At 38.0% G+C, this 21,472-nt stretch overlaps 1 protein-coding gene and 1 long non-coding RNA gene across 22 annotated transcripts in view; both read left to right on the top strand.

Annotated features, from left to right (window-relative positions):
* Positions 1–12,632, top strand: part of CLHC1 (clathrin heavy chain linker domain containing 1) — a 34,593-nt gene extending 21,961 nt beyond the window's left edge. For 14 of the 21 annotated variants that reach the window (XM_086326846.1, XM_086326844.1, XM_086326854.1 and 11 more), the window contains 3 exons: positions 7,190–7,392; positions 10,786–10,965; positions 12,303–12,632. In XM_086326846.1, coding sequence (XP_086182972.1) covers positions 7,190–7,392; positions 10,786–10,965; positions 12,303–12,499 — 580 coding nt within the window. In that variant the 3' untranslated portion in view covers positions 12,500–12,632. The remainder of the gene's footprint in view (positions 1–7,189; positions 7,393–10,785; positions 10,966–12,302) is intronic. The other 7 variants (XR_015136893.1, XR_015136895.1, XR_015136892.1 and 4 more) reach the window with 1 other exon arrangement.
* Positions 12,633–14,871: 2,239 nt separating this feature from the next.
* LOC147363301 (uncharacterized) overlaps positions 14,872–21,472 on the top strand; it is a 53,053-nt gene continuing 46,452 nt past the window's right edge. Inside the window, exon 1 of the long non-coding RNA XR_015136905.1 lies at positions 14,872–15,008. This is a non-coding gene — a long non-coding RNA (uncharacterized LOC147363301). The remainder of the gene's footprint in view (positions 15,009–21,472) is intronic.

The raw sequence follows: 21,472 nt of genomic DNA on the forward strand, positions 1-21,472 counted from the left end.
AGGTCCACGAATCAAGGAAAATTAGAAGTGGTCAAACAGGAGATGGCAAGAGTGAATGTCGACATTTTAGAAATCAGCAAACTAAAATGGACTGGAATGGGTGAATTTAACTCAGATGACCATTATTATATCTACTACTGTGGGCAAGAATCCCTTAGAAGAAATGGAGTAGCCATCATAGTCAACAGAAGAGTCTGAAATGCAGTACTTGGATGCAATCTCAAAAAAGACAGAATGATCTCTGTTCATTTCCAAGGCAAACCATTCATTATCACGGTACTCCAAGTCTATGCCCCAACTAGTAATGCTGAACAAAACTGAAGTTGAACGGGTCTATGAAGACCTACAAGACTTTCTAGAACTAACACCCAAAAAGATGTCCTTTTCATTATAGGGGACTTGACTGCAAAAGAAGGAAGTCAAGAAAAACTTGGAGTAGCAGGCAAATTTGGCCTTGGAGTACAGAATGAAGCAGGGAAAAGGCTAATAGAGTTCTGCCAAGAGAATGCACTGGTCATAGCAAACCTCTTCCAACAACACAAGAGAAGACTCTACACATGGACATCACCAGATGGTCAGCACCAAAATCAGATTGATTATATTCTTTGCACCTAAAAATGGAGAAGCCCTATACAGGAAGCAAAAACAAGACCAGAGGCCGACTGTCTCAGATCAAGAATTCCTTATGCCAAATTCAGAGTTAAATTGAAGAAAGTAGGGAAAAACCACTAGACCATTCAGGTATGACCTAAATCAAATTCCTAACGATTATACAGTGGAAGTGAGAAATAGATTTAAGGGACTAGATCTGATAGACAGAGTGCTTGATGAACTATGGACGGAGGTTCGTGACATTGTACAGGAGACAGGGAGCAAGACTATCCCCAAGAAAAAGAAATGCAAAATGGCTGTCTGAGGAGGCCTTACAAATGGCTGTGAAAAGAAGAGAAGCGAAAAGCAAAGGAGAAAAGGAAAGATATACCCATTTGAATGCAGAGTTCCAGAGAATAGCAAGGAGAGATTAGAAAGCCTTCCTCAGAGATCTGTGCAAAGAAATAGAGGAAAACATAGAATGGGAAAGACTAGAGATCTTTTCAAGAAATTAGAGAAACCAAGGGAACATTTCATGCAAAGATGGTCTCAATAAAGGACAGAAATGTTATGGACCTAACAGAAGCATAAGATATTAAGAAGAGGTGGCAAGAATACATAGAAGAACTGTACAAAAAAGATCTTCACGACCCAGATAATCATGGTGGTGTGATCACTCACACTTACCTAGAGCCAGACATCCTGGAATATGAAGTCAAGTGGGCCTTAGGAAGCATCACTATGAACAAAGCTAGTGGAGGTGATGGAATCCTAGTTGAGCTATTTCAAATACTAAAAGATGATGCTGTGAAAGTGCTGCACTCAATATGCCAGCAAATTTGGAAAACTCAGCAGTGGCCACAGGACAGGAAAAGGTCAGTTTTCATTCCAATCCCAAAGAAAGGCAATGCCAAAAAATGTTCAAACTGCCACACAATTGCACTCATCTCACACACTAGCAAATTAATGCTCAAAATTCTCCAAGCCAGGCTTCAACAGTACATGAACCGTGAACTTCCAGATGTTCAACCTGGTTGTAGAAAAGGCAGAGGAACCAGAAATCAAATTCCCAACATCTGTTGGATCATCGAAAAAGCAAGAGAGTTCCAGAAAAACATCTATTTCTGCTTTATTGACTATGCCAAAGCCTTTGACTGTGTGGATCGCAATAAACTGTGGAAAATTCTGAAAGAGATGGGAATACCAGACCACCTGACCTGCTTCTTGAGAAATCTGTATGCAGGTCAGGAAGCAACAGTTAGAACTGGACATGGAACAACAGACTGGTTCCAAATAGGAAAAGGAGTACATCAAGGCTGTATATTGTCACCCTGCTTATTTAAGTTAATGATGCAGAGTACATCATGAGAAATGCTGGGCTGCATGAAGCACAAGCTGGAATCAAGATTGCTGGAAGAAATATCAATCACCTCAGATATGCAGATGACACCACCCTTAAGGCAGAAAGTGAAGAGAAACTAAAGAGCTTCTTGATAAAAGTGAAAGAGGAGAGTGAAAAAGTTGGCTTAAAGCTCAACATTCAGAAAACAAAGATCATGGCATCTGGTCCCATTTCTTCATGGCAAACGGATGGAGAAACAATGGAAACAGTGGCAGACTTTATTTTTCTGGGCTCCAAAATCACTGCAGATGGTGACTGCAGCCATGAAATTAAAAGACGCTTACTCCTTGGAAGGAAAGTTATGACCAACCTAGACAGCCTATTAAAAAGCAGAGACATTACTTTGCCAACAAAGGTCTGCCTAGTCAAAGCTATGTTTTTTCCAGTAGTCATGTATGGATGTGAGAGTTGGATTATAAAGAAAGCTGAGCGTCAAAGAATTGATGCTTTTGAACTGTGGTGTTGAAGAAGACTCTTGAGAGTCCCTTGGACTGCAGGGAGATCCAACCAGTCCATCCTAAAGGAAATCAGTCCTGAATGTTCATTGGAAGGACTGATGTTGAAGCTGAAACTCCAATACTTTGGCCACCTGATGTGAAGAGCTGACTCATTTGAAAAGACCCTGATGCTGGGAAAGATTGAAGGCAAGAGGAGAAGGGGATGACAGAGGATGAGACGGTTGGATGGCATCACCGACTCAATGGACACGAGTTTGAGTAACCTCCAGGAAATGGTGATGGACAGGGAAGCCTGGCATGCTGTGATTCATGGGGTCGCAGAGTCGGACATGACTGAGCAACTGAACTGAACTGAAGTGATGCCAACTTATCTCTTCATCTTTTAGCATGAAGGGTACTCTTTAAACTAATGATCATTATATGGTGCTGTATTCTCAATAGATCTGAGAAATAGAGTGGCCCTGATCAACTATAACTCCCAGGAGCCTGCTTGGAGAGTGTGTTAGCCAGTGTTCTCCAGAGAAACAGAAAGAATAAAATAAGAAATGGGCTCATGATTGTATAGGCTGAGAAGTCCCCACATCTGCAGTTGGCAATCTGGAGACTCAAGATCATCAGTGGTTTAAGTTCCAGTCTAAAAACTGGCAGCCTTGAGACCCAAAGGCAGGAGAAGACTGGTTTCCCAGCTAAGTAGTCAGGCAGGAAGAGTTCCCTTTTACCTGAGTCGATGTCATTCTTTTTGTACAATTCAGACCTTCAACTGAATGGTTGAGGGCCACCCACATTCAGGAGAGCAATCTGCTTTACTCAGACTGCCATTTAAAGTGTTACGCTCTTTAAATACATTCTCACAGACATACCCCAAATAATATTTGACCAAATACCTGGGCCCTCTGTGTCCCAGTCAACTTGACCATTGAGCATAAATTTCTTTATTCTAAATAGGACAATTTGATTTAACTCTAGAGCACTCAACTCAACTCTAGAGCACTTATAAGCTAATCAACATTGTTTGGATTTTCCATGTTTGGGATTTCTTCTATTTAGATACCTTAGTTTCAGTTCAGTTCAGTTCAGTCACTCAGTCGTGTCCAGCTCTTTGCGACCCCATGAATTGCAGCACGCCAGGCCTCCCTGTCCATCACCAACTCCTGGAGTTCACTCAGACTCATGTCCATTGAGTCAGTGATGCCATCCAGCCATCTCATCCTCTGTCGTCCCCTTTTGCTCCTGCCCGCAATCCCTCCCAGCATCAGAGTCTTTCCCAATGAGTCAACTCTTCACATGAGGTGGCCAAAGTACTGGAGTTTCAGCTTTAGCATCATTCCTTCCAAAGAACACCCAGGACTGATCTACCTTAGTTTAGACACTATAAAAATCATTACAACTTTACTCCATACGATATTGGCAACAATTGATTTTAAAATGTTAGATTTCAGTCTTCTGGCAGTATTTTCATTTTTTCTTAAGCTTTGATGGAACTATGTGGTAAAACTATGCACTAAAATTAGAAGACTGTGGATAACTATGGATTATACCTATTCATACATTTCAAGTCTCCATTAGGAACTCATAGAAACAAAAATCTTACCTTTTCCCCAAAAAATGATTGGATGAACTACTACTGAAAATATGCTACAAATTAAAAGTAAGGCAAAGCCTTTTAAGAGTATGAACTCAATATACTAGTTTATAGAAAAAGCCTTTAGGTTATTTATAAACCATTATAAATGATGCCCATTCTTATGAAACATGCCATATAGAAAGAAGGATTCCCAATGATTTTTAATGAATTATTAAAAATGTGTGAAGATAAACTGCACATCAGTAAAAATATGTGAAGATAAGCTGCATTTTATCTTTATTTAATCTACGTTTTTTCTTAATCTCTATTTAGATAGAATACTGTTTTTTATATATTAGAATGTTTCCTTTTTTTTTTTTTTTTTGGATCCAGAGATGATAGAAAAGAATACTCAAGGCAAATCACACTTTTTATTCTTAGCCTCTGTCCCCTGATCTCTGACTCTGATGACCTGGCCCTTACCACATAGCTGCCTTTAAAAGTGCTTCAGTTCTTTTCCTGAAGCTCAGCACAGAGCCAGCCCTAGAGCAACCTGGGTTATGGACTAAACTTGGCTCTCTTAGTCATTCCTACCAGGAAAAGTCTAATCACTTGACCCACAAAGCCTAAATTTAAGAAATGGTGCTTTGTTGATATTAATATCTCCAAATTGCAGACGTTGCCCCTAGAAAGGAAAAATACTCTAGAATATTAACTTTACAAACCCAATCCTGTAAGATAACAATAAATGAATATCATGTGTAGATTTGGTGATTACCTTTATTTTGACTTCTGAAAAATTTACAGCACTGGAGTGGGTGACTCTCCCTTCTGCAGGGGATCTTCCTGACCCAGGAATCAAACCAGGGCCTCCTGCATTGCAGGTGGATTCTTTGACCAACAAAGTTATCAGGGAAGCCCACAGTCTGGCTTATAATCAAGTATACCTTAGTTTACCTGTGGAGTTAACATATTTTATTTATTAGTCATTTGTATTCCCTAGAGCTAGTCTGGTCTTGGGTCCACTTTCAGAAGTCTTTCAGAACTTCTTTAGAGTTGGAAGTTGAGGTTGGAAGAGCCAAGAAGGGGCTTTGTGTTCGTTGCTCTGTCATGTCTGACTCTTTGCAACCCTCTGGACTGTAGCCTGTCAGGCTCCTCTGTCCATGGGATTTTTCAGGCAAGAATACTGAAGTGGGTTGCCATGATGAGGTAATTAGGGAGAGAAGAGGGGAGGGAGGTTCCCAGGCTCATTTCCCAGCCTGGTTCAGGGTGCCTCTTGTACCCCCAGAGCTAGCATCCATAATTTTCTTCCCCTCCTTTTCCTTCAGGGACAATTCCATTCTTTTGGGGCTTGATCCTCCTTCTCCCTTTGGATAATTTTCTTTTTAATCATACTCTTTGTGTCTCATCATCCTTTTGGAAAGTGACAAGCAAAGACAGAACAGTCTTTTTCTCAACTCTGGCCTTCTCTCAGGTGGGACAGCATCGTGAGGGTGACCACTGAAAATAATGAAATAATAGTATTAATAAGAGAAATAAATACTAAAGTACTTATATTTTCATGTTGCTTCAGTAATGTAGTCACTAAAAACAACAGAAATAATGACTTGTTCAACCTCAGGAAACGCTGTGACTGTAGCTACCAAAACCAGTATTTTGGTATTGAAATGTGGAAGTCAGGGAATTGCTTATTACATAATTAATTTGTACTCAGAACCTGCCTTTTGATTTTAGACCCACCTGTCTGCTGTCCCCACCAGCAAACACAGAGGGCTTTACTTAATTTTCAATAAAGAGACATTTTGTAGGGGTTTCAGAATTTCATTTTATTATTATTGGTGTTTTATTACATATATGCCAGAGAAGGCAATGGCAACCCACTCCAGTACTCTTGCCTGGAGAATCCCATGGACGGAGGAGCCTGGTGGGCTGCAGTTCATGGGGTCGCGAAGAGTCGGACACGACTGAGTGACTTCACTTTCACTTTTCACTTTCATGCATTGGAGAAGGAAATGGCAACCCACTCCAGTGTTCTTGCCTGGAGAATCCCAGGAACGGGGGAGCCTGGTGGGCTACCCTCTATGGGGTCGCACAGAGTTGGACACGACTGAAGCAACTTAGCAGCAGCAGCAGCATTACATATATGCAGGCACTAATATTATGATTAATATTACATAATTGATATTATATAATATTCTGCAGCTATTAAATAAAAATTTAACTAAAGCACAATTTTAGTATAGCCAGTAATTAGAAGTGGTTTCTTTCAGTTCAGTTCAGTCGCTCAGTCATGTCCGACTCTTTGCGACCCCATGAATTGCGGCGCGCCAGGCCTCCCTGTCCATCCAAATCTTTTTTGGCTTATGCTTATAGTTTCTGTCTTCCCTGGTGGCTTAGATGATAAAGAACCTGCCTGCAACTCAGGAGACCCAGGTTCAATGCCTATGTCAGGAAGATCCCCTGGAGAAGGAAATAACAGCCCACTCCAGTGTTCTTGCCTGGAGTTGCTGTGTAGTACATATGATTTCCTTCAATTGTATCTGAAGATGGTGCACTAAAATTGATGGAAAGTGAAATCTATTTAGTCGAACCATCTCAAAAGAGCTGCTTCTTTAGTCTCCCCTAATAGACACAGTTAAGTTCATTTATGCCCCTCCGCTTTGTTTCTTACAAATCTGCAACAATAAAAAACAAAATACTGCTGTCATACTTTCTGTTTCACTTTTTATAGTGCTTACAAGATGTGATGCTAATTTCAAGCTAAAAACTTTGTCACTGTCTTTAACCAACACTTAATAAGTTCTTACATTCTACAGGGTTTTGGAATCTATATAACAGCTAAAAACATTGAGAGCCTCAATTAAGAGAGAATTTTTGTTTACCTTGAAAATTTAAACCCCACCAGTCTTTTCAGGAGAGTTTTAACCTTATTTGTAGATTTTTTAAAAAGCTGAGCTCAGTTTCACCAAAATGACTTCCCCCAAAGGAATACATGCTGATTGTTTTTGTTCTTATGAGTAAATCTTAAATATGTTTAATTTCATCAATTGCCTAACATGGGATTTTTACAGACCATAGAAAATCCAGTTCTACTGTGCTGAATTTTCAAATATTTCATCTCATCTATTCATTAAGAACTCACTAACGTGTGCCCTATTGATCTGCTTGCTCTAGGCTGACATTTTCTGAGGAGGCTGGGGATGTGATTTTTGATTATGGGGAGCAGGATACTTATAACAAGGCCAAATGTCTGGCTTTAGCTCAGATTATCTACAGTGAATGTGGCTTGCACAAGAAGGCTCTTCTTTGCCTATGTAAACAGGGTCAGATTCATGGGGCCATGGAATACATACAACAATTCAAGGATTTTACTTCTGGTGAGTGAAAAAGCCTATTATTTGTATATGTTCAGATTCTGGACTTCAATTGTAAGATCACCCATAATATTAGGCAATATTTTGGATTTACATTGTAAAACTTGTTTTATATATACTGGTAAGTAGATTTCTTGAGTAATTTTTAGTGAAAACAGATAAGCTGGAACTGATTGACTTTGATGCCAGACTTTCAAATACATTATGTATTTCCTCAATACATAGACATTTAGTAAACTTTAGATATTTGGACCATGCTATTTAAGAATTAAAAAAAACGTATATAATTTCTTTTTTTTTTTAACATATATAATTTCTGAACTATAATATAAGCATTAGAATTAGTGAAATAATGTTGATTTTAAAAGTTTAAAACACCTAGGTTGCAGCTAACCAGTGATCTGAGAGAATTGAGGCCCTTAGAGTGACCCAGTTGAATGAGCTGATCTCTTACTATAGTCCAGTTCAGCATTAACCTTAATGTACAGGCAGTCCTGACAAATCCCTATACCCCAGGCTTGTGTCAATCCTGATTTTGCAAGCTATATACTCCAGTTCTAAGAAATCACAAAATGGAACAAAATATAGCACTTTTAGGTCACATTTTTTCCAGATAAACAATCTTTTATGGTTGTTGAATCTAATCATTTTTGAAGAAAAAATTAACTTTTACTTAGAATCTGGTTTTTAAAGTTATTAGTTTTTTTCATGCATTATGTAATAGCATGCCTGATACAGTTAGTGTAATAATAGCTTAGTCCACCTTTTTACATCCCTGTCTCACTTAAGCCTTATGTTAACTCTATGAACTAGGTTTTGTTATTACCCCTATTTTATCAATGAAAAATAACTATGTGTTCACAGAGAGGCTAAGGCACAGAGAGGTAAGTAATTCTCCTGTATACACACAGCAGCGGATCAGAATCTGGCAAGAATAGTTACAACATAATATTTGTTGAATGAATAATTATTTTAATAGTTAAATTATACAGATTCAGTTTCTGTTTTATTGTTTTTCCTTAGAATTATTTTAGTCAAGGTTTAGACATGGAATGTAAGTTTTCAGTACTCTTGGAATTTTTATTGAATGAAATGTGAAGCTTCTTTTTTGGCTTGCAAAATTTGCCTAACATGAGTACATAGAAATATGATTGACTCATTCTCATATTATCTTGTTCTTCTAGTAATGCATTACACTAGAAAATAATTAAATTCACAATCAGCTGTCCATATTCCTGGGTTTCACATCTGTGGATTCAAAGAACTTTAGATTGAAAATATTTGAGGGGAAAAAAATTCTAGAAAGTTCCACAAAGCAGAACTTGTGTTTGCTGTGCACCAGCAATTATTTACATAACATTTACATTGTATTTACAACTATTTACGTAGTATTTACATTGTGTTAGGTAACCCAGAGATGATTTAAAGTATATGGAAGGATGTGTGTAGGTTATATGCAAATACTATGCCATTTTGTGTTAGAGACTTTTTATATGAGACTTGAGTATCCTCAGCTTTTGGTATCTGCAAGGGGTCCTGCAACCAATACCCCATGGACATCAAGGGACAACTGTATATTGTACTAATTTAAGAAATAATAATACTTCTTTGTAAATAGAACCTTGTTACTTATCCTCAGAATTTATTTCGCACAGCATCATAAGATAATAATAATCTGAGGAAAATTAAGCTTAGAAGGTAGAAACAATGTTTGAAAGATTACTTTGCTTATTTTACATTTTAGTGACAAATAGCCACAGCTTTCCAAAGTATCATCCTTGGCCTTAGGAGACATTTGTTGCTGTTGTTCAGTCACTCAGTCATGTCTGACTGTTTGTGACCTCATAACTGCAGCACACCAGGCTTCCCTGTCCATTACCAGCTCCTAGAGCTTGCTCAAACTCATGTCCATTCAATTGGTGATGCTGTCCAGCCATCTCATCCTCTGTCGTCCCCTTCTCCTCCTGCCTTCAATCTTCCCCAGCATCAGGGTCTTGTCTAATGAGTCAGCTCTTTGCATCAGGTGGCCAAAGTATTGGAACTTTGCCTTCAGCATCAGTCCAGGATTGACTGGTTTGATCTTCTTGCAGTCCAAGGAACTCTTAAGAGTCTTCTCCAATACCACAATTCAAAAGCATCAATTCTTCGCCTAACCCTAACCCTTCTTTATGGTCCAGCTCTCACATCCATACATGACTACTGGAAAAACTATAGCTATGACTATATGGACCTTTGTCAGCAAAGTAGTGTCTCTGCTTTTTAATATGTTGTCTAGGTTTGTCGTAACTTTTCTTCCAAGGAGCAAGCGTATTTTAATTTCATGGCTGCAGTCACCATCTGCAGTAATTTTGGAGCCCCAGAAAATAGTCTGTCACTGTTTCCATTGTTTCCCATCTATTTGCCAATAAGTGATGGAACCGGATGCCATGATCTTAGTTTTTTGAATGTTGAGTTTTAAGCCAGCTTTTTCCACTCTCCTCTCTCACCTTCATCTAGAGTCTCTTTAGTTCTTTTTCACTTTCTGCTGTAAGGGGACATACTCAGTTTGTTAATACTTTGTGGTTTGAGAAGAAAATGGTCTCTCTCAGATTTAGACTGTCAGCTTTCTATTTACATTTACAAATCAAAGAAAACAAAAGCAGTACTTCTAAAAAAAAGTCTTTTGTTCCAAAAGGAAAATCTGACTCATAGTGCATCTGTTTTTAGAAGGAAAAATTCTTTTTGTCCTGCTCCTCTACCCACCTCCCACCAATGATTTATAGAATAAAACTGAGATCCAAAAGATTAAGTGACTGATCAAGCTATGATTAAAATTCAGGTTTCTTGATTGTCAACCTGGTCTTTTTTTTAATACCACATTTCTTTTCATGACAATTTTTGGAAAAATTTTTGCTTGTACTCTTTGTTTAGGTAGTTTTCCTTTGTTTTTTCTATACTGAGTAGGATTTTTTTTTTTTTTTTTTTGGATTGGAGATAGTAGTGTTGAATTCATTGAGAGCTTTGGAAGGATTGGAAAACGAAGAGTTGATTGACAAAGATAAACATTAGCTAGTCCCTCATCATGTTAAGCGGAGAAAGCAGTGGCACCCCACTCCAGTACTCTTACCTGGAAAATCCCGTGGATGGAGGAGCCAGGTGGGCTGCAGTCCATGGGGTCATGAAGAGTCCATGGGGACATGACTGAGCGACTTCACTTTCACTTTTCCTTTTTCATGCATTGGAGAAAGAAATGGCAACCCGCTCCAGTGTTCTTGCCTGGAGAATCCCAGGGATGGGGGAGCCTGGTGGGCTGCCGTCTATGGGGTCGCACAGAGTCGGACACGACTGAAGCAACTTAGCAGCAGCAGCAGCATCATATTAGGATGTTGAGATACAGTTTTTCATTTTTGCTTTTAGATGACCTGATGCAGCTAATAAAGTCATGTCCCAACATTGAATTGATTCAGTGTCTCACTAAAGAATGGAATGGGAAACCACCGTATTTATCTTTTGGTCTTGCTGTACTTCACCTGTTCTCTGTAGACATGAAAAAAGTTGGGATTAAGCTACTTCAAGAAATAAGTAAAGGTGGGAAAGGTAAGTGAAGTAAAATTTTGTTGTAGAAGAAATAGTAGTGCGTTATTTAAGGAAAGGTTCGAGATTATTATGTTTGAGTTAACTCTGTCTTCCTCAGAGTTCTTTCTTGGCATGTTAGGAATTTATAAAGATTACCATGTCAATAATACTCTGTTGGCAATAGTGTATATTTGTTGAGAGGAATGAAGAGAGATTCTTTATGAAGCTTGAGGAGAACATCACAATAATTATAACTGCTATGACTACTCTAAAAACTTTATATATTTTAACATGCATATATTTAATAATTTTCATATATACTTTAAATGTTATTTAGACAAACTTTGTTTCTTATTCCCAAACGGCCAAAGTAAAATGGCATTTACCTTGAACCTCACTCTGCTGTGCAATCAAGAATAATTAGATCTCAGTTTTTTTATTTCCTTTCTCTAATTTAATATAGAAATTTGAGCAGATACCTTGATTTTAAATTATTACATGGGGCCAAAGAATGAAGAGTAAATTACATGAAAACATATTTGGGAAGATAATTTAGAAATTATCATTACAGATATCAACTAAAATATTTTATTTGATAGAAAAATAGTAATCATGGTAGGAATAAAATAACAGTGATTACAATATGCTAAATAGAGATCCTCGATTCATTAAGTATCATAAGTAATGAAGGTAATAAATGAATGAGTTCCATAAATAGTCCCAAAGAGGATGACTGTAATTGATTTTAAAAAGTAATTATGAAAACAATTTCTTTTTTAAATAAATAATATCATTAGTTTTCCTTAATAAACTAAATCCTTCTTTTATTTCCTTTAGAAAAACATTTGTTATAGAGGCCTCATCATTAAAATCTCTCTGACTAGAGGCTGGATGGAGGTTTTGCTAGAGATTTTTTTAAATCCTTAGGTTAGCACTATTAGGGCATTTATGAAAGTGAAGGATCATAAAAAGTTGACCATCAGATTTGTTAGCTAGTTCCTAGTGGTACTTTAGAGACTGTGAATGAAGCTGGTCCCACAGTCTTCACTTTCTGAGTTCCCTACATCTCAGCCTTCAGCATCTGCTGACCTTACCGAGAAGGAGATGAGTGGAAGAATAGGGAATGTGAGAAATGGTGGAGGATTGAATTGAGGCATAGAAAGGTTAATGAAAAAGAAGGAGAAAGAACTAACACTTGAGTACTTACTATGAGCTCAGCTGGGAACTCCACATGACACTTAAAGGAATTGGATCTAACAGGAATGGAGTTGAAATGATATCTCTTTATTTTTGAAGAATTGCTAAGTATGAATTATCAGATGAATGCCGTACTATAATATTGGATTTTATTTCCTCAGATGCAGTTGAACATCTCCTGATAAATGATCCGTTTTGCTCCCTAGAAAAGTGGCAAGAAGTAGCAAATATATGTTTACAGAATGGCTTTGACCAATTGTCTAATGACATCATGTCTGTTCTTCGATCTCAAGCTGGGGTTACAGAAATTTCTGAAGAGGATGATACAGTCAACTTAATGCAGCATGTTTTTTGGTAGTTCTACATCTTAACCAGTTGAGGGAGCCTGTATAACATTTTATGTATATTGGTTGGGCAAACTGATTCTGGTATAACTTATAAATAAATCTGGAGTGTGAAGGTCTTAGAAATAAATCATGCTTCTTTTATTATGATGATGTTTAGATTTGTCCTTGAAATATTTATACATTTGCTTTCTTTTTTTTTTAATATGGTCATTTTGTATATTGAATCTTTTAGAAAATTTTCCTATTTTTTCCTTTAAAAATGTTTTAATTTAATTTTTATTTTCTATTGAAGTATAGTTGATTTACATCATTGTGTTAGTTTCAGGTATATAGCAAAGTGATTCACTTATACATCTATATATTCTTTTTCAGATTCTTTTCCCATATAGGTTATTATAGAATATTGAGTATAATTCCCTATGCTAGGGTTCTTATTATCTATTTTATATATAATAGTGGATATATGCTAGTGTCAAACTCCTAATGTATCCCTCTCATATATTGACTGGATAAAAATCCAAGAGCGTAAGTCTGTATAAATCTCAGTTTAAGTATTACTAAAGGCATAAGTTAATATCTAAATATACTCCATTCTGGTGATCTGATTTAACAGCAAGAACTGAGGAAGGTGTAGTAGTATCCTGTCTGTTAGGTGATTTCCCAAACATTAAATGCTATAAGCCTGACTTTAAAGGCAGGATGTCAATTCAAGGTTTTCACTGGTGAAAACCTCAAATATAGTAATTTTGTACCACTGACTCAAAGATGTTTTCCAAGCTCTGGTGTTTATAAATGGCAGTGTTAAGCTTCTACTATAAAATGAGAGTTTCAGCATGTTCTTATTTAGAGAAAGAATAGCCAAATTTTGCGAATAGATAGACCTGGGATACCTGTAGGCATGGAAAATGGCATTCAAAGCAGTTTTGGATAATTTCAAGTCTCTAAGTATTTGATTGAAAACTCAGAGTTCTGTGTCTTGGACAGGTGTTGATATTCAAAATATTTAATGATCAGCATGGCATAGGCATCAATCAAAACAGAACGGATACCTAACTAATCAGAATAGCTTTCAGCCCTTATGCCATACCGGAGCATGATAGCTGAATGTCAGCCTTGATCATGGAACATGGTAAACATGAGCTGCTATTAGATAGAATAAAAGAGCATAAGTATTTCCCTCCTAAATTATTGAATATACATTTTATTTTATGGGCTTCCCCAGTGGCTCAGATGGTAAAAATCAGCCTGTAATGCAGGAGACCTGGGTTCTATCTCTGGGTTGGGGAGACCTCCTGGAAAAGAGAATGGCAAACTTGAAATCAGATAGCTTCATAGTCAAATTCAAATTCTTCCTCTAACTCTGTGTAAAATATGGGCTATTTACCTCCCCTAAAGGTTTAGTGACGTGTATGTTTAGTGTATTATGTAGTAAAAGAACTTAGAAGATAACCCTTATTTTGATGTAATAGGTCCCAGAAACACATAGTCCTCTGGTTTATACTTACTAAATCCCATATATCTGTCCATTTATACTTGTATAATTATCCCTCTTTGGAGTATTTCATATAACACACCTTACTGCCTATATTAAGTTATCTGTTTACACAAATATGAAGGTTGTTGGGCTTACCTTATAAATCCAGAAGAGTATTGACTGAGTTCTCAATTTTCCATATATTGGTAAGCACAGTACTGGAGAATTATAATTCAGTTTTCTAAAATGTAATATTTTTTAAAGTAATACATATGCACAATTTAAAAACCAACAGAAGTGCTGAAAGAATAATATCTAATAATATTTTTATTTCTGTCCTTCATGTTAGCTATGATTTTTGAAAATAAAAGATGAAGGATGGAAAAAAGGAAGAGGAGGAGAGAGGGTATTTCAACAGCATTGATTCTTTATGTACTCTGGCTTCAGACCTTTTTTCCTTTGAGGCGTATATGATTGATAGAAAGGTACTATGTTATTCATTGACAGACTTGGGGGAAAATGTATACATGAAGGCCAGTAGGATGGATTAGGTACATAAATCTGGAAAAAAGCTTGAAACAGCAGCTGTTGTTGTTATTACTGTTAATTTTCCTTTGGTTTTAACCAAAATGCTTTTCCTCCACTCATTATTCTTCTTCTTTGTTAGCATTACTTTTGGCAGTTTTCCCAAGGAAAGTGAAATTTGTCAAGTGAATCTAAATTAAAACACCTGGAGATGGAGCTAGGAGGAAGAACAAGAATATAAAGTCAAGTAGGGGAAGGACAAAGAGTTGAGCTGTGAACTGTACAGGACTGGAAGCTGTGAGAACCTCCCTGTAAGCTGCCCTGAAAGAAGTATAACATGAACGTCATGGCATAGGAGCCCATGTTGTAGACCGGCTCTACCATGATCTATCTAGCTTTGTGTCTTTTTCCTCTTGAATTTATTTCAACTAGATAATTCCTTTTGTCATTTACAACTCAAAACTTCAGTAATTCCATAAAGGAATAATGATTTTCCAGTGCTTTTGACCTCTGCCTAAATTGTAAGTATCAAGAGTCAACATCACTGTCAATAACACCTTCTGAATACCTATTTTATGTATGGTCTCTGTTGTCAAGATTACAGCTACAATGGGAAGAGACTGCATATTGTAAAAATAACAATAATTCCTTAGTATTATCTAATATCCAGTCTATATTCAGATTTCACCAGTTGCTTAAACGTGACTTTTTACCGTTGAGCTGTTCCAATTAGGATCTAAACAAGGTTCATGCATTCTATTGTTGTGTCTCTGCATATATTCTTCCTTCCTCTCTTTTTTCCTCTCTTGCCATTGACTGATTAGACTGGCTTGTTTGTTATTGGCAATGTTCCACGTTCTAGATTTGTCTGATTACTTCCTTTTGGTATTATTTAACTTGATTTTCTTTTTCCTATATTTCCTGTAAATGGAAGTTAGCTGTAAAGACTTAACTAGATTTAGGTTCAACTACATTGGCAAGGATGCGCGTAGGTGATACTGCTAGTGCTAGTGCTAAATTGCTTTCAGTCGTGTCTGACTCTTTGTGACCCCATGGACTGTAGCCCACCAGGCTCCTCTGTCCATGGGATTCTCCAGGCAAGAATACTGGAGTGGGTTGCCATTTCTTTTTCCAGGGGATCTTCCTGACCCAGGAATTGAACCTATGTCTCTTAGGTCTCCTGCATTGGCAGGCAGGTGCTTTAGCGTGCCACCTGGGAAGCCCTCCAGGGTCCTCTGCCCATGGGATTCTCCAAGCAAGAATGCTAGAGTGGGTTGCCATTCTGTTCTCCAGGCGCTCTTCTCGACCCAGGGGTAGAACCCAGGTCTTCTGCATTGTGCGCAGATTCTTTTACTGTCTGAGCCACCAGGGAAGCCTGTTCTTGTAAGGGGCTTGAAAATATGCTGCTGCTTCTACCTGGAAGGTTCATCCCTTTCTTTTTTACCTAGTTAAGAATTTAATTCCAGTCTTACCTTGGTTAAAAAGTCCTCAGGGAAGCCTTTTATGACTTCCTTAATTATGCCATGTTTCTTTTTTCTAGGCTGTCCTTTATTGCCATTATCATGGTTACAGTCAGGGATAGTACTTTTTATTGATGGCAAGGACAGAGCATTTTGAGGGTGTGGAAAATGGGGGAAGGATACTGTGTTAGTTTTCTAGAGTTGCTGAAACAAAGTACCACAAACTGAATGGCTTAACCACACAGATTTATTGCTCACAGTACTGGAGGCCAGAAGTCTGGGATAAGGTGTTGGCAGGGTTGGTTCCTTTAGAGGATTGTAAGGGAATGATTGGCTCTAGGACTTTGCCTCTCTCTATGGCTTATAGGTGACCACCTTCTCTATATTTCTAATGTCATCTTCCCTCTGTCTGTGTCCAAATTTCCTTGTATGTACACCAGTCATACGAGATTTGGGCCCACCCTAATGACCTCATTTTAACTCTGTAAAGACCCTATCTCCAAGTAAGGTCACATCTTAAGGTACTGGGATTAGGGCTGCAACATAATAATTTTGGGAGGACACATATGATTCAACCCGTAACAGTTACCATTATATCACCAAATCAAACACAGCATTGGCTACAGAGTAAATTTCAATAAGTAGTTCAATGAATAAATTTCAGGCTGGACCTGGAATCTTTCATATTTAGTACCAATTTTGTGAATTAGCTTTACTCTTGCTTTATTTTATTGGTAAATTTGATTGATAACTATATATATATACAATAATACATTCTAAAAATTGCACAGTTTTGACTGTAGAGTACAATAATTTTTCATGAAGTCAACATATTTGTGTAACCAACTCCCAGATGAAGAAACAACACCCCTGGAATCCTAGAAGCCCCCTTTCAGTCATTACTGTCCCCCTCCCAGAGACAGCCATGCCTGACTTCTTATACCTCAGATGAGTTTTGCCTCTTACTGACTTTTAGGTAAGTGAAATCAAAATGTATTTATTTTTATGGTATTCATCCATGTCATGTAAATTTGTTTATTCTCATAGCTCTTTATTATTCCATTGAATAAATACACCACAATTCTACCTAGATGGGCATTTACATTGTTTTTAGCATGGGACATACAAATAGTACTTTCATAAACATTTTGTACATGTCTTGTACATGAACACATGTGTGCATTTCTATTGGATTCCTGCTTTGTTTTTTAGGTTGCATATTAATAGGTATTAGGTCATATTAGTAGCTCTAGTTTTTTGGGTCAGTACTGCATTAATGTTTGATTTATGACATTGTTCTCTGACAGCTGTAATGAAATAGCTATAATAGAAATTTTCCATTGGGTTAGAAATAGCCAAAATCCATCATATTTTTCTAAACACATGACTTTAAAAAGTAGATTTTTTTTTTTTTTTTGCAGCTGTAGGTTCAAAGCAATATTGAGCAGAACAAACAGAGATTTCCCATATACCCCCTTTCCCTACATATGAACAGCCTCTCTTGTCATCAACACCCCTGCATACCAGAGTGGTACATTTGTTACAGTTGATGAGCCTACAGTTCTATATCATTATCACCCAAAGTCCATAGTTTACATTAGGGTTCACTCTTGGTGGTGTATGTACTGTGGGTTTGGACAAGTTTGTAATGACATGTATCTACCATTATAGTATCAGACACAATAGTTTCACTGCCCTAAAATTCCTCTGTGCTTTACCTATTCATCTCCCATGGCATTTTCATTTTTATACAAGGCATCTCTGCCTACCATGTTTGAAGAGAAATATTTTTAAAGTGTTCTCTATGTGCCAGACACTGTGCTAGTAACAAATTCCATCCACTTTCATTTATCTGAGAATATCTTAATTTCTCCCTCACTGTGTCTTAATTTCTTCCTCACTCTTGAAGAACAGTTTTTCTGGATCTAGAATTCTTGCTTGACAGTTTTGTTTTTGTTTTTGTTTTTGTTTTTAGCATTTTGAATAGCACTGCCTCTGAGCTCCAAAGCTTGTTTCTGATGAGAAGTCGTCTTATAGTCAAATTGAAGTTCCCTTGTATTTGATGAATCACTTCTTTCTTGCTGTTTTCAAGATTCTTTGTTTTTGTCTTTTGAAAGTTTGATTATAATGTCTCAGTGTGTGTCTCTTTGAGTTCATCTTGTTTGGAGGTCTTTGAACTTTTTGGATGTTTATTTCATGTCTTTCATCAAATTTGGGGAGTTTTCAACCATTATTTCATCAGATATTTTCTCTGCTCTTTTCTCTCTCTCTTTGGGATTTCCACAATGCATATTTTGGTCCCCTTAATGGTGTCCCATAGGTCCCTTAGGCTCTGTTTTTCCTTCTTCAGTTTTTTTTTTTTTTCCTTTCTTTTTCTCAGACTCGGTATTTCCATTGTTCTATCTGCAGCTGAAATCTGCCTTTGAATCCCTCTAGTGAATTTTTTATTTCAATTATTGTACTTTTCAGCTCCAAAATTTCTTTTTCGTTTATTTTTAGGTTTTCTATCTCTTTATTGGCATTTTCATTTTGCTCAGCCATCATTTTCTTGTCTTTCTTCACCTCTCCCTTTAGTTTTTTTTGCACATTTAAGACAGTTGTTTTAAAGTTTTTGTCTAGTAGACCTGATATCAGTTATTTTTCAGGGGTAGTTTCTCTTGAATTTTTTCTTCCTTTGAATGGGCAATACTTTTCTATTTCTTTTATATACCTTGTGGGCTTTTTTTTGAAAACTGGATATTTGAATCTAATAATTTGGTGACCCTGGAAATCAGCTTCTCTCTGGTCCCCAGGGTTTTCTGTTTTAATTGTTATAGGCCATCTCTATGCCAGAGATCTGTTTGAGGTGTAAACTTACAGTCTTCTCACATCTTTTCTGAGCCCATGCCTTAGTGTGCACAATGACTTTCTAACTTCCACTATATATGGAGTTGCTTTTGAATGTCCTACTCTTTTGTAACTGTCCTTCAAAAAAGGAAAAAGAAAAAAATGGAAGGAGGAAAAGAATGAGTTTTGGGCCTTTAAATCCCCTGGAAGTCACTTCAGCTGGAGCAGGGAGGGACTTGCAACAATGGAGGGAGGTGAAACAATAATAGTCAAAGGCCTGTTTATTGAGCTCAACTAGTGAGTGGCAGTCAGAGTTCAGAGCACCCTGTATTTGGAAGACAGGGTTCTTCTTGCCCAACATGGCTTCTGCAAGCTATCTGCAGGTGCTGCAGGAACAGGTGCACAGCTGCCTGCCATGGGACTAGGGGTGTGGAATGGGTAGCTGCTACTGTACTAAGAGCTAAAATTGACTGAAATCAATTGCACTTTACTGTCCAACCCTTCCCCTGGAAGTTGCAAGCCTTCAGTAGACTCCAGAGTCCCAGAATAGTTATGTCAGATAGATTCTGCAATTGTCATCTAGGTGGGGAGACAGATTCCTTGTGCTCCCTGGTCAGCCAGCTTCCCAGAAGCCTCCTTGAGGACTGTTCCCAGGGGATTTGTATTCTTAAGGAGATTGCCCTTAAAAAAAAATTATTCTACATTAAAATGTTTTAAATTCTAGCACTTTTTCTCTTTTTGAGCTTTTCAGTTGATGTAGGGATGAGAGTGGGATGAGTGGGGTGAGTTCAGGCCTGGAGTTGAGGGCTTTATTTTCTAGACATAAGATTGCTTGGCAAGGCATTTCAAAGGCAGTATTGTAGTGGATCCTGCCTGTCATTCAGTGATCCCACAGTGTCATATGCTTGACCAGGCCCTCCTAGCCTGGCTGACTTTCCTGTTTCTGCTTTTGCATGTTGAAGCACAGGCTGCCTACAGAGTTGTTGCTTATACCATAATTTTAGCTTTGAAAAATTCTGGCATACCAGTCTTTTCTTCAGAAAAGTAAGAAATGTATATGCAAAAATATCCCAAGCTGGTCAATTTACTGCCAGATTGTAGAAAGTCTGTTTTCTTAAAATCACTGAAGTGGTTTCAAAACCAACTGAAGAGAGTACCTGGTTATTGTGCTTACACCATATTCAATCCTTGATTCAGAGTTTGGGGATGAGATTATGACAGAGTTGAAAACAAAAGCCATGTCTTTGTGCCTGTAAACAAAACCCTGATCTAGGAAGTAATTATAAGAATTCCTTGTTATTTTCTTATCAGCCCTCTGCTCATGTGTGCTATGCTGTGCTGTACTCAGTCACTCAGTTGTGTCCAACTCCTTGTGACCCTTTGGACTGTAGCCCACCAGCCTCCTCTGTTCATGGGATTCTCCAGGTGAGATTACTGAAGTGGCCATGCCCTCCTCCAGGGGATCTTCGTGATCCAGGGATCAAGCCCGCATTTCTTACATTTCCTGCATTGGCAGGCAGGTTCTTCACCACTAGCTCCAGCTCTTCTGCTCACAGATTCCTACACATGAAGTATATAATTGCTTTTGAAGGGAACCCGTGAGCCAAGGTCAGCTTGCTTTCACTTCACATTTGGGTTTCACTTGTCTTTGATCCTCAGCTCTGCCTCCATCAAAAATAAGACAGTGCATTGTCAGTCAAGCAGCTTGTAATTTTCCCAGGCCCACTGAGTATGAAGAGTAGGAAAATCAGCAGTGCTCGAAGCTTCCTGAAGATGTGGGTACATGGACATGAAATTATTTGTAAGTCAGACTTTCTCAATCGCAGAACTATAACATTTTAGGCAGGTGCTTCCCTGTGGCTCAGTGGTAAAGAATCCACCTGCCAATGCATTAGACTTGGGTTCAATCCCTGGTCTGGGAAGATAAAGCAACTAAGCCTTAGCACCACAACTGCTTGGCACACAAACTAGCCTCTGTGCTCTGCAACAAGAGAAGCCACCGCAGTGAGAAGCCCGTGCACCACAACTAGAGAGTAACCTCCCGTTCGCCACAACTAGAGAAAAGCCTGTGCAGCAATGAAAACCCAGCACAGCCCAAACCAAACCAAAACAAAACATTTAAGACAGATAATTCTTTGTTGTGTGAGGCTGTCCTTGCCCTGTAGGGTGTTTAGCGGCATTCTGGCCTTTATCCACTAGATGGCGGTAGCGCGCCCTGCTTCCCCACCCCCTGCGCCACAACTAGCGGGGTCAAGCAGAAATGTCTCCGGGCCTTGCCATGTCATTAAAACCACTGGTGTAAATTTTCCTAATTAGTGTAAAAACCCTACCAATCCACAGTAAAACATAATGATTATTCTGTGGGTCAAAGATAGCCAAATAATTGAATGTACTTCCTTTATTTCTCTCCCCTACCTAAATCGTTATTTTACCACACGGATCCAGGAAACATCCTGAGATAAGTGCAGGAAAACAAGCAAATAAAATAGGGCTTATCTCACTTTCAGTTCATAACTCAGAAATATAAATATTTCAAGGATTCTTGGCAAGAAATAAATAACTGAGGTGCCTCAATTTCTCTCATAGGCAGCAGCACACAACCCCAGAACCTGAGCTGCCTGCCCCTGGCAAGTTCTGCAGAATACCACCCTACTTCAGTTATCTGGGGGGCACAGTAGCTTCTCTGTTCTTGGGAATTG

The sequence above is a fragment of the Bos grunniens genome, chromosome 11 (genome assembly GCF_055505025.1).
Source record: "Bos grunniens cultivar Pamir isolate PY7600 chromosome 11, Bosgru_T2T1.0, whole genome shotgun sequence".
NCBI lineage: Eukaryota > Metazoa > Chordata > Mammalia > Artiodactyla > Bovidae > Bos > Bos grunniens.